The sequence below is a fragment of the Chiloscyllium punctatum genome, chromosome 40 (assembly GCF_047496795.1).
Source record: "Chiloscyllium punctatum isolate Juve2018m chromosome 40, sChiPun1.3, whole genome shotgun sequence".
NCBI classification, from domain to species: domain Eukaryota; kingdom Metazoa; phylum Chordata; class Chondrichthyes; order Orectolobiformes; family Hemiscylliidae; genus Chiloscyllium; species Chiloscyllium punctatum.
The window spans coordinates 68835812-68849033 of NC_092778.1; the positions used below are offsets into that span (position 1 = coordinate 68835812).

Here is a 13222-nt window from a genome sequence, read left to right on the forward strand (position 1 = left end):
CTTCCCATTTATCTCTCAGCTCTCCCCCACATTTCTGATGAAGAACTTATGCTTGAAATGTCAACTCCCCTGCTCCTCGGGTGCTGCCTGATCGGTTGTACTTTTCCAGCACCATACTTTTTGACTCCAGCATCTGCAGTCTTCACTTTCTCTCTGCATTCTGTAAGTTTCAATCAGAACCCCCCCCCCCCCCCCCCCGCCCCCCAACCCTCTAAAACTCTATAGTACAGACCCAAAGTCCTCAAATGCTCCATATATGACAAGCCTTTCATCCTCTGGATCACTCTTATAAACATCCTCTGACACCAATACATCCTTCCTAGATAAGGGGCCTGAAACTGCTCACAATATTCCAAATGTGGTCTGACAAGAACCTTATACAGGCTCAGCCGTACATCATTACACTTGTAGGAGAAAGTGAGGACTGGAGATCAGAGTCAAGAGTGTAGTGCTGGAAAAGCACAGCAGGTCAGGCAACATTAGAGGATCAGGAGCATTGACATTTCGAGCAAAAGCCCTTAATCAGGAATGAGGCTGGGAGCCTTGGGAGGAGAGGTAAATGGTAGGGGAGTGGGGCTGGGGGGGAAGGTAGCTGAGTGTGCAACAGGTGGATGGAGACGGGGGTAAAGTGATAGGTTGGAGGGGGAGGGTGGAGTGGGTAGGTGGGAAGGAAGATGGACAGGTCATGAGGGTGGTGCTGAGCTGGAAGGTTAGAACTGGGATAAGGTGGGGGGGGTGGGGGAGAAATGAGGAAACTGCTGAAATCCACATTGATGCCCTGAAGTTGAAGGGTCCTGAGGTGGAAGATGTATTCTTCCTCCAGGTGTCTGGTGGTGAGGGAGCGGCGATGGAGGAGGCCCAGGGCATGCATGTCCTTTGCAGAGGGGGAGTTGAAGCGTTCAGCCACGTGGTGGTGAGGTTGGTTGGTGTGGGTGTCCCGGAGATGTGTTCTCAAATGCTCTTGTGAGTAGCTGTCCTATCTCCCTAACATAGAGGAGACCGCACCGGGAGCAACTGATACAGTGAATGACGTGTGGAAGGCTAGGTGAAACTTTGGATGTGGAAGGCTCCTTTAGGACCTTGGACTGAGGTGAGGGGTGGGGGGAGATGCGGGCGCAGGTTTTGCAATTCCTGCGGTGGCAGGGGAAGGTGCTGGGAGGTCTGGGTGGGTTAGTGGGGGGCGTTGACCTGACTAGGTTGTTGTGGAGGGCACGGTCTCTACAGAAAGCAGGTAGGGGTGGGGAGGGAAATATATCTCTGGTGGGGGGTCCGTTTGTAGGTGGCAGAGGATGATGCAATGTATGTGGAGGTTGGTGGGTGGAAGGTGTATATCAGGAGGGTACTGTCCATCATTATACTTGTACTCTAGCCCTGTTTAACTTTGCATTTGCCTACCTAACTGCCAACTGAACCTGCATGTTAACCTTGAGAGAATCCTGAACTAGGATTCCCAAGTCCCTTTGTGTTTTAGATTCTGAAGTCTTTCCCCATTTAGAAAATAGTCTGTGCCTCTCTTCTTCCTCCTCAAGCACGCACCCTCACACTTTCCCACATTGTAATCCACTTGCCATTTCTTAGCCCACTCTTCTCATTTGTCTAAGTCCTCCTGCAGCCTCCCTGTTTCCTCAACATTACCTGTTCCTCCACCAATCTTTGTTATTTGCAATCTTAACAGAAATGTCCTCAGTTCTTTTGTCCTTTTCATTAATGTATAATGCAAATAATTGTGGTCCCAGCACTGATTCCTGAGAAACTGCGCCAGTCACTGGTTGACATCCTGAAAAAGACCCTTTTACCCCCACTTTCTGCCAGTCAGCCAGTCCTCTATCCATTGCCTGTACCTTGCCCCTCTCACTATGGGCTATATGTTAGTAGGCAGTCTTCTGCACGACACCTTGTCTGAAGCCTTCTTGAAATCCAAACAGATTACCTCTACAGCCTCTCATTTGTCTAACTTGCTCATTACCACCCTCATAAGTCCAACAGGTTTGTCAGGTAAGAGTGCTCTCTTTTCCCCCCCACTTCAGGATTTGAGTCTAGTTGAGTTTGAGACTAATTCTCAAAATGCTTCTGAGAAAGCATTAATGAGGCTTGAAGATTGTTGTCGCCGCTCTCTCAGAAATATTGTCATTTGTATGAAGAAGCTTCTGTTGCGGTTGTTGGTGTTCCCTACTTGAAAAGTTTTCTGTCCGTCCTGTAGACAATGTCTGCATCACTGAGAAGCTTCTTCTTGACAAGATAAAGAATGGTGATGATAAAGAGAGCGAAAGAGCTGAGGGTGATGACACATCCCTGCTTCACTCCTGATTTGACCTCCGAGGATTCTGTCATGTTATCATTGAAGACTGTTGGCAACATTTTGTTAAGGCAATCCTTTAACAGGATCTTCCATCATCTCACAAGAAAGGAATTGAATTGAATTAGCTTTTATTGTCACGTGTACTCAGATGAGTACAGTGAAAAGTTTACAGTTATTACATTATAGTGCCATCTTGCATACAAAGGTACCTCGCTTATGGATATGAGAGGTCACATTTTTAGGAAACAACAGTTAGAAAAGTAAAGAAATAAATAGTCCAGCATTGTAGGTCATAGCAATATGTTAGAAAAATGAAGAAGTGAAAAGTTCAGAATATTGTTCTTTCCGATCCAGTCCATGCCACACCTGGCCTCGGGGGCGACCTCCACCTGTACTGCTGTCTGTGCCGGACCCACCAAAGTAGGATTTGTCACATTTTTTCGGTGCCAACTCTTCGCTGCTGGGCCCACTTCACTGATGCTGCTGAACACACACTTGTTTCACAAACCTTAGAGTTCTTTGAGATGGTGACCAAACAGGTGGATGAGGGTAAATCAGTTGATGTAGTGTACATGGTTTTCCGTAAGGTGTTTCAAATGTTCCCTGCAATAGGCTATTCCAGCAAAAACTGAGGTATGGGATTGAAGGTGATTTAGCAGTTTGGATCAGAATTTGTTTTTTATTCACTTGTGGGACTATAGTGTCACTGGCTGGCTAGCATTGACAGCCCATCCCTATTTGCCCTTGAGAAGGTGGTGATGAGCTGCCTTCTTGAATTGCTGCAGTCCACCTGCTGTGGTTGACCCACAATGCCCTTAGGGAGGGAATTCCAGGATTTTGACCAGTGACACTGAAGGAACGGTGGTATATTTCTAAGTCAGGGTCGTGAGTGGCTTGGAGGGGAACTTGCAGGTGGTGGTATTCCCATGTATCTGCTGACCTCCTTCCTTCTAGATGGACGTGGTCATGGGTTTGGAAGGTGCTGTTTCAGGATCTTTGGTGAATTTCTGCATCTTGTAGATGCTGTTGCTACTGAGTGTCAGTGGTGAAGGGAGTGGATGTGGTGCCAATCAAGTGGGTTGCATTATCCTGGATGGTGTCCAGCTTCTTGAGTGTTGTTGGAGCTGCACTCGTCCAGGCAAGTGGGGAGTATTCCATCACACTCCTGACTTGTACCTTGTAGATGGTGGATAGACTTTGGGATGTTAGACGGTGAATTACTTGCCACAGTATCCCTAGTCTCTGACCTGCTCTTGTAGCCACTGTGTTTGTGTCGTTAGTCCAGTAGAGTTACTGGTAACCCTAAGGATGTTGACAGTGGGGGATTCAATGATTGTAATATCGTTAGAATGTCATGGGGTGGTGGTTAGTGTCGCATTGTTGATGGTCATTGTCTGGCATTTATGGTGTCAATGTTACTTGCCATTTGCCAACCCAAGCCTGGATATTACAGATCTTGTTGCATTTGACCACTGACTGTTTCAGTAGCTAAGGAGTCACGAATGGTGCTGAACACTGATATCATCGGCAAACCTCCCCACTTCAGACCTTATGACCGAGGAACGGTTGTTGATGTAGCAGCTGAAGATGGTTGGGCCGAGGACCATACCCTGAGGAACTCCTGCAGAGATGTCCTGGAGCCAGCTGTAAGAAGACAGGGGCTTGTAGTTGATGTGAAATGTAACTGAACTCCAGGATGAATTCGTGGTGTACCACAAGGATCTGTTTTGGGGCCACTGCTCTTTGGCATTTTCATAAATGACCTGGATGACGGCATAGAAGTATGGGTTAGTAAATTTATGGATCACACTAAGGTCGGTGGAGTTGTGGACAGTGCAGAAGGATGTCTCTGGTTACAGAGGACATAAATAAGCTGCAGAGCTGGACTGAGAGGTGGCAAGTGGAGTTTAATGTGGAAACGTGTGAGGTGATTCACTTTGGAAGGAGCAACAGGAATGCAGAGTACTGGGCTAATAGTAAGATTCTTGGTGGTGTAGATGAGCAGAGAGATCTCGGTGTCCATGTGCATAGGTCTCTGAAAGTTGTCACCCAGGTTGATAGGGTTGTTAAGAAGGTCTACGATGTGTTAGCTTTTATTGGGAGAGGGATTGGGTTTCGGAGCCAGGAGGTCATGTTGCAACTGTACAAAACTCTGGTGGAACCGCACTTGGAATATTGCGTACAGTTCTGGTCACCACGTAATAGGAAGGATGTGAAAGCTTTGGAAAGGATGTTGCCTGGTATGGAGGGAAGGTCTTACAAGCAAAGACTGAGGGACTTGAAGCTGTTTTCATTAGTGAAGAAGGTTAAGAGATGGCTCAGAGGATTAGATGGGATGGATAGTGAGGAGGTGGTATTGGATCTGCTTTCTGTTCTTAACGTGAACGAAGTAGCAAGCCTAGAAGTGGAAAGTGCCAAGGCAATAGCTGTAATCTTTCCGTCTTGTTATCTAATATTAATACCCTGTCCTCTCTCCCTACCACTCCCTTTTATTAAGTCTTTTCCTTTTTAACTATGTGTAGAAGCTCTTGCTGTTTTCACATTTCTAATTATCATGATTTTCAATCTCCAGTTTCTTAATTTTCATCAAGTTTGGTATTTTTTTCCCCAACTTCTTTACTTAAGGAGAGAATAACTGCAGAATTCCCAGGTGCTTTCAGATCAAGGTGTTTCGTTCAAGTCGTAAAGTTAGTACAGAGGTACAGTGAGTAAAAAGGCTCATGAAATGCTAGCCTTTGTTAGGAGAGGAACGTGAAAGCAAGGCTGTTATACATTGAGATAAGTCTCACTAATGCTGAATATTGTTGACTGTTTTAGAATCCTTAATTGAGGGAGGGTGTAAAGTGTTGACAGTTCAGAGGAAATTTCCTTGATTACCTGGAATTGGTGCATTGTCTTGCAAAGGAAGGTTGGATAGACAGAGCTTGTAAACAATAGTATAAAAAGAGCAAGGAGTATCTTGATTTGGAGTGTATAAGATCCTGAATGATGTTGACAAGGTGGAACTGTTAAGAATGTTTTCTTCTGGATCAGACTAGAGCTAAAGTGCACAGTTTTAAAATCGGAGGTCGTCATTTTAGGGCAGAGAGGAGGAGGAATCTTTTTCTCTTGTACGACTTTGAACCTCCGTCTTAGATGCTCGAGAGTGGGCATATTGAGAATTTTTAATGTAGAAGTGGATTGATTCTTTAAAGCTAGGCAGTTGAAATAATGAGTGCTGGAGAAGTTTTGCAGGTCTGGCAGCATTCGTAGAGAGAGAAATGGAACATTGAGTCCATTGATCTGTCAGAATAGTCCAAAACTGTAAAGAAGGGTCACTGGACTCAAAACGTTCACTTTATTCTTCTCTGCACCAATGCTGCCAGACCTGTTGAAGTTCTCCAGTATTGTATATCTATTGATTCCTTTGTCCAACAAGAATCTAGGCTTATCAGGGTTAGATAAGAATGTTGAAATCGGAACACACAGATCAGCCATGATTTCATTGGCAGAATAAGTTTGAGTGGCTGAATGAACGACTTCTGCTTTTAGTTTTATTAGTAGATTCAGGATTGGTGCCAGAACAATGGGGGTTTGTAAACAACATGCTTGTTCCAAAAAAAAGTTTAAGAAATGAGCACTGCTGGTTGGAATGTGGGACCTCTGCCCTTCAATAGAAAGAAGCCCCATCCTTTGGAACTGCTGGATATTCTGTCTGGCAGTGGCAAGAGCTTGAATGTGCACTGTGACTTTGAGGTGGGACAGTGGATGAGTGAGGTGGGTCCGTGGTACTGTTTGGGAAGGATTTGGCCAGATTAGGGTGGAGGGTGATATGGTTAGGTTTTTTACAGCAGGCAGGTAGGAAGGAAATGGTGGTATTATCACTGAAGGGTGTGTGATACTATTATACTGGCGTGACACCCTTGAGAGTAAGCCTCCTGCCCACTCCTGTGAAGCTTTAAAACAAAACAGGCTGCCCATGCCAAATGTATTATAGTGTAGGTAGTATATAGACCAGCCATTTGGCTTTATAACAAGATCAAGTGACCATTATTTATTTAAATACATCAGACGACTGCAGATTTCAGAGCTCATCTGAGGGTTATGCTGCTGGTATGGTGTACATGAATTCCAAAAGACACTTGATATAGCACAACTGACGCATGAATCAAATTAGAACTCATGGTGTAAAAGGGCATTAGCAACATCGATACAAGGTTGACTGACCAGCTGTGAAGTCATGGTTTGTTAATGTTCTTGAACTGCAGAAAGTTGTTGCCCCCAGGGTTAGGTTTGGGGCACTTGTATTTCCTGATTCATTTTTATATTAATGAGCTAGACCTTGGTTTACAGGGTGCCATTTCAAAGCTTATGAACAATAGAACACTTACAGTATTTGTGAACTTTCGAGGCAAGTACAGTAGAACTTCAAAATAAAAGACATTCATTCATAGAATATACAGACAAGTAGCAGGTGAATTTTTATGCAAAAAACTGTGAATTGATTTATAGCTGCAGGAAGATTGAGATGAGTTAACTGTTTAATTTGCAAAAGAAGTGTATCAGCTGAAGGGGAAAAAAGCTCTTCACACAGTGGTCCGTGTTCGGAATGTACCACCTGGAAGCTTGGTGGAAACACGTTTTAATTAAGGCATTCGAGAGCATTGTTTATTTGTACTTAAGTAATCTTTCAATGTGCAGCTTTATAGAGAAACAGGAAAATAGCACCAAGTCCAAATGATGAGGATGGGCTGAATGGCCTCTTTCTGCCCCATAGCAGTTCTACCATTCTGGGCACAATTCTCAAAGGAGTAGAAGAACCTGGTGTGTAGATTCTGCAAATTTGAAAAGTTAAAAATGGCACTGTTCAGGTAGCGTCTGTGAATTGAAATCATTGACTTTTCAGATCAATGACCTTTTTAGGTCCCTGAATTAGAATTCTATTTCAAATATTATTGACCTACCTGAGTTGTTAACTCTGCTTCTCTCAGGCAGATATTGCAGGACGTGGAAGTATACATGCAAAAAATATGCAAGTTGAGGGAGTATTTAATAAAATGTGCAGAATCTTGGGATTTATCAATAGATCTAGACTAGAAAACAGTTATTTTAAAAAAAAAGCTACTTCAGCTTCAACTGGAGTGTTGTTTTCAGTTCTGAGTGTATTATGTTAGGAAGATGTGAAAGAATTAAAGGCGGCATTGGTTCCAGTCATGTGAGAATTTCACTTCTGCAGAGAATACAGAAACTAAGGTTGCTTTCCTTAAAAGAAAAGAGATGATTGAGGTGCGATTTGATGTGATAGAGGTGTTCAAACCATGAGTCTAGACAGTAGATAGGGAGAACTATGATGGGAAGGATTGAGATCAGAAGGGCATGGTTTAAAGATAATTGGCAAAGGGAGCATGGTTTTTTTGTTGAAAAACCTTTAGTTGGAATATCCTGTCTGAGAATGCGGTAGCACCAGATTCAATTGTGTATTCAAGTTAGAATGGAGGCACTTTCTGGAAAATGCGAAATGTGCAAACCTACATGGAGAAGAGGAGAATGGCAGTGGGTGCTTTGTTCATTTAAAGAGCCAGCGCAGATACAGTGGCCTTCTTCTGTATTGTGACAAATCCATGATTCTATAGTTGAGTTGTATAAATTTAATTCTTGGCTATATTTGATTATAGGTAAAGCCACAAGTCCTGGATCTGCTGTTTCAGAAAAAGTAAGGACTCGTTTAGAAGAGTTGGATGACCTGGAGGAGGTAAATGTGAATTTTCTCAAAGAATTTGCCTGTCGGACGGGGGGGGAGGGGGGAGGTAAAGACTGTTAACTAGTGTAATTTAATTAAATGAATAGAAATAGTGTTGAAGAATAGAAGTTGACTCGAATAATCTGGCTGTAGGTTGCAAAATTCCACTTTTGAAATTAATTGCCTTTTTTTCTGAAGAACACTTTATTTTACCATTTTTCTTGGATTACTGAAGTTCTGGGATATGAGACTACGAATGGAGCACAAAATGGGCCAGAAACACACAATAATGCTGCGGGATGCTGGAAATGTAAAACGAAAACAGAAATTACTGGAAAAACTCAGCAGGTTGTGGAGAAAAAAATAGTGAATGTTTTGGGTCTGAAGTCTGATGAACCTGAACGTTGATTCTATTCTACTTCCTCTCCAGATGCTGCCTTACCTGCTGAGTTTCTCCATCGATTTCTTCTGTTGAAGAGAGCAGTTGTGGTTGAGCATACTGTATTTTCATAAAAACCATTGTGCAAGTAAACTAATTAATATAACTCAACATTGAGGAATTTGCCATCTCGTATCATTAAAAGGGTCATAAATTGAGCATCTGTTCAGGAAAGATGTTAGGAAACATCCCTACACTGAGCAGTAGGGGTTTGGAACTCTCTTAGGCAAATGGCAGCGGATACTGGATCAGTTCATTTTAAATCTGAGATTGATGAACAAAAATTAATTAAAGGTATTAAAGGATATGGGTCAAAGGCAGGAATATAGATTTTAGACAACATCAGTCATCTCTCAATGGTGCAACAGGCTTGAGGGGGCTTAATGGCCTACTCCTATTCCTGTGTTCCTATAAATATTTACATCATCTATTTAACATCAGGAAAGGAACCCAACTATGTTTTAGGAATGAAAAAATGCTTACATGTTTTAGGTACTTTGAAGTTTTCATCATCGTGTGTCCTACCCAAAGGCAGGTTCTTGGCTCATAGACTTCTCCATGCCACTTTATGCTCTGCCAGTCTCTTAATTTTCCTGTGTCTTCCTTCAATTTTTGAGTTGTCCAGCATTGATCTTTTTCTTCCTTATGTTTTCTTTCCTTGCAGCCTTCCCTTCATAATGCCTATTGCTACTTGTTTCTCCCTAAGATACACTTGTCCAGTTGCTGCTGCTTCATTCTGTTTATTTGTTTATGAGAAATGAGTGTCCCCATGGGAGACTGATTAACAAGGTTAGATCTCATGGAATACAGGGAGAACTAGCCATTTGGATACAAAACTGGCTCAAAGTTAGAAGACAGAGGGTGGTGGTGGAGGGTTGTTTTTCAGACTGGAGGCCTGTGACCAGTGGAGTGCCACAAGGATCGGTGCTGGGCCCTCTACTTTTTGTCATTTACATAAATGATTTGGATGCGAGCATAAGAGGTACAGTTAGTAAGTTTGCAGATGACACCAAAATTGGAGGTGTAGTGGACAGTGAAGAGGGTTACCTCAGACTACAACAGGATCTTGATCAGATGGGCCAGTGGGGTGAGAAGTGGCAGATGCAGTTTAATTCAGATAATGCGAGGTGCTGCATTTTGGGAAAGCAAATCTTAGCAGGACTTATACACTTAATGGTAAGGTCCTAGGGAGTGTTGCTGAGCAAAGAGACCTTGGTGTGCAGGTTCATAGCTCCTTGAAAGTGGAGTCGCAGGTAGATAGGATAGTGAAGGCGGCTTTTGGTATGCTTTCCTTTATTGGTCAGAGTATTGAGTACAGGAGTTGGGACATCATGTTGCGGCTGTATAGGACATTGGTTAGGCCACTGTTGGAATATTGCGTGCAATTCTGGTCTCCTTCCTATCGGAAAGATGTTATGAAACTTGAAAGGGTTCAGAAAAGATTTACAAAGATGTTGCTAGGGTTGTAGGATCTGAGCTACTGGGAGAGGCTGAACAGGCTGGGGCTGTTTTCCATTGGTGTCAGAGGCTGAGGGGTGACCTTATAGAGGTTGACAAAATTTATGCGGGGCATGGATAGGATAAATAGGCAAAATCTTTTCCCTGGGGTCGGGGAGTCCAGAACTAGAGGGCATAGGTTTAGGGTGAGAAGGGAAAGATATAAAAGAGACCTAAGGGGCAACTTTTCACGCAGAGGGTAGTATGTGTGTATGGAATGAGCTGCCAGAGGAAGTGGTGGAGGCTGGTACAATTGCAACATTTTAAGAGGCTTTTGGATGGGTATATGAACAGGAAGGGTTTGGAGGGATATGGGCCAGGTGGTGGCAGGTGGGACTAGATTGGGTTGGGATAACTGGTCGGCATGGAAGGGTTTGATCGAAGGGTCTGTTTCCATGCTGTATATTTCAATGACTCCATATCACTGTCGTGTATTAGATGCACAGATCACAGGCCTCATTTGTTAATGTTTTATTTAATTCAGCATTTGAGTGCTTTTTCTTATTCATGTTTGTCACCATAAGCATTGAAGTATTTTCATTCAGATGAACTGTAGAATTTACTTTACCTGCACAGCTCTCTTGAATTTTCTCTCAGTAAATGTTTTATGCATGTATGATTTACATACTTGAAGAGTTATAGTTTACTTTTACCTGTATAATGTAGTTTCTGCAGGAACGTGCAACTATGAGACATTAAGAAATATAAACAGCACCAAACTTGACATCTCACCTATTTGGCAATGTTTGAAATCAAATGAGTTGTAAAGGTTAGTTTGTTAGGAAACTGTCTGACTTGTAACATTGAGGATTTAAGTTTGTTAATTACATTTTTGATACTATTGTAATTCTCCTGATTTACCTGCAGTTCGGAATTGTAGACTGCCAGTTGCCTAAAAGGGTTCTTCGTTGTCGTGATGCCTGCTGTTCTTTTGCATTTCAGTAGGGAGCAGCACTGATATGATTGTAAGATAACAACACAAAATTAAGTAGCTGCTTTTAATGTTTGCCCCAAAGTATATGAATTACATTGAGTATCAGAATTTTTGCGACATTACTCTCTCGTTTCTTTATTTTTGAGAACGTCAACTGTTAAAAACGTTTTAGTTGCAATCCCACTTTTCAAATTAAAAGTTATTTTGAGTTTTGCAGTTTATAAAAATGGTGAGGCAGTTTGCCTTGCTAAGTATGAATTCTGGCACTTTCCGTGACTGGAGTTATGTAGTTAAAGATAGAAATCAGGAAGTTACTGGTTAAGGTGCTCACTCCTCTGGAAGCTCTCCAATATACTGCCAAGAAACTTTGTTATTCAACCACCTGGAAGGGCATGAAGTGACAGTACAGTATTGGCAAAATAGACCACCAGAGAAAGTAAATCCTTGACTATTGCTGTGAAAGCAAATTTGTACTGGTAATATTATTTTAATCACTGAAAGAATATCTCTGGCACTTAAAATTAACTCCTAGAAGCATTTGTTTCTTGCAGGTGTTAATTTTTGTCTGCCCTTTTAAAAAGCAAATGCCTTTTTATTAACTTGTTTTTTTTTTGTATTTCTGTCCATGCCTGACCTTTTCTTCTGAAGAACTTTTCATTTATTTGACTTTCTTTTTCTTGGATTTTCTGGATCACTGAAGGTTTTCTTGGAGTATTGAAGTTCTGTGATATGAAAGTACTAATGGGTCAAGACATAGGCTATAACAATGAAACCATGGGATGTTGGAAATGTGAAACAAAAACAATTATTATTTTATCTCTCTCATTTTTGATTTCTGTAAATGGTTTGACACTAAACTAGCAGTTCTAACTGACTGATGTTTAAACTTAATGTCTTGGCCAGGATTTTTGAAATTGATTGTTGAAGGGGATGAAAGGTTACTTCCTGTTCACACAAGTCTGAATTCTCCTATGGAGATAACTGTCAAACTGTATTCACTGCAATTTCCAGCACCAAAGCCTTTAAAAAGTGAAGTGATTGTAACAAGGTCAGCGAGGTGGACCTCATGGAATGAGTTTCCTGTTTGGGGCTGCTAACCTAGTCCAGTCAGTGAGCACTGGCTAACGGGTGCGACCTGAGTGTCAGATATCCTGCTCACTCTTGAGAGCTGGTTCTCCATGTGTAAATAAAGGGTGACTTGGTGACAGGATACCGGTCTCTGTGGAGTTTATTTCCGTGGCAATGAGAGAAAAGCATGCTCCCAAGGATGTTTGCTGCATGTGAATTTCTTTGAATTGGTTTAAGCATGTCTAGTATCATGGCATTACTTGGGAAGTTTGACTCCTTCAATGTTACCATGAAAGACTGGGCCCTTTATGTAGAAAGTATGCTTTTTATTTGCTTGGACATAAAAACACAACAAGTAATTCTCTTGACAGCTTACAGACCTGCAACCTTTTCAGTTATTATCTAGTGCTGAGGCACTAGATGGTAAAACCTTGCAAGAGTTGGGGAATTTTGCTAAAGAATATTACAACCCCAAACTGCCTCTAATTCTGACACCAATGGTTTTACTGAGCAATCTGAGAACCAAGGGATTGATGAAGTAACCACCTCCTAGCTGTAGCCCAGTTGGACTTCAAGCAGGCAGTACAGCTGGCATTGTTGTTGGAAAATGCGACAAGTGGAGCAGATGAGTTGCAGGATATCCTTGTCAGTCCAACTGAGCAGGGGAAATGCCTCTTGAGTGAAGGCAATTGTACAGCCTCACTTAGGACCTATCCTGAACAAAGGGACTCTAGGTCAACCCATAATAAAATCCCAAAACAAATCCAAGCCTTGGTCAAATGGTTAAAATTTCCCTCAGGACCTGGGCCAGCTAGCCATTTTAGTTGCTGGTATGCAGACTTGAATAGAAAGAGTCCTACGAGACCTAAATTGAATAAGATAACTCAGACCAGTATCCAGAATAGTGCAAACCCTGGCAAGTCCATCTACATGTGGTTTGGAACAGTTAAATTGCTTAGCAACATTCGAATTGGAGCTCATCAAAATAAACATTGGGTTAAATAGTCAACAGGTTCTAGTGGAGGTCAATACCAGCACAGTCATTTCAGTGATTTGCAGAATAGGGCTTTATCAAAATTCACTCTGGACTCCACCATTAATTTTGCACAAGATCTCAGCTGAACTGAGAACCTTCACAGGGGAACCGTTACAGATTAAGGGTATAACTTTGGTTCCAGTCTCCTATGAGAAGCAGTTGGTTCAGTTACTGTTGGCTGTAAAAAGCTCGGGCCCAAGCTTGATAGGGTGAAATTGGTTGGGAAAGAA

General features: G+C 42.3%; 1 protein-coding gene across 1 annotated transcript in view; it reads left to right on the forward strand.

The window, feature by feature from the left end:
• vps35l (VPS35 endosomal protein sorting factor like) overlaps positions 1-13222 on the forward strand; it is a 149181-nt gene that overhangs the window by 14090 nt on the left and 121869 nt on the right. The window contains exon 6 of the mRNA XM_072560213.1: positions 7954-8030. Within this exon, the coding sequence (XP_072416314.1) occupies positions 7954-8030 (77 nt within the window). The remainder of the gene's footprint in view (positions 1-7953; positions 8031-13222) is intronic.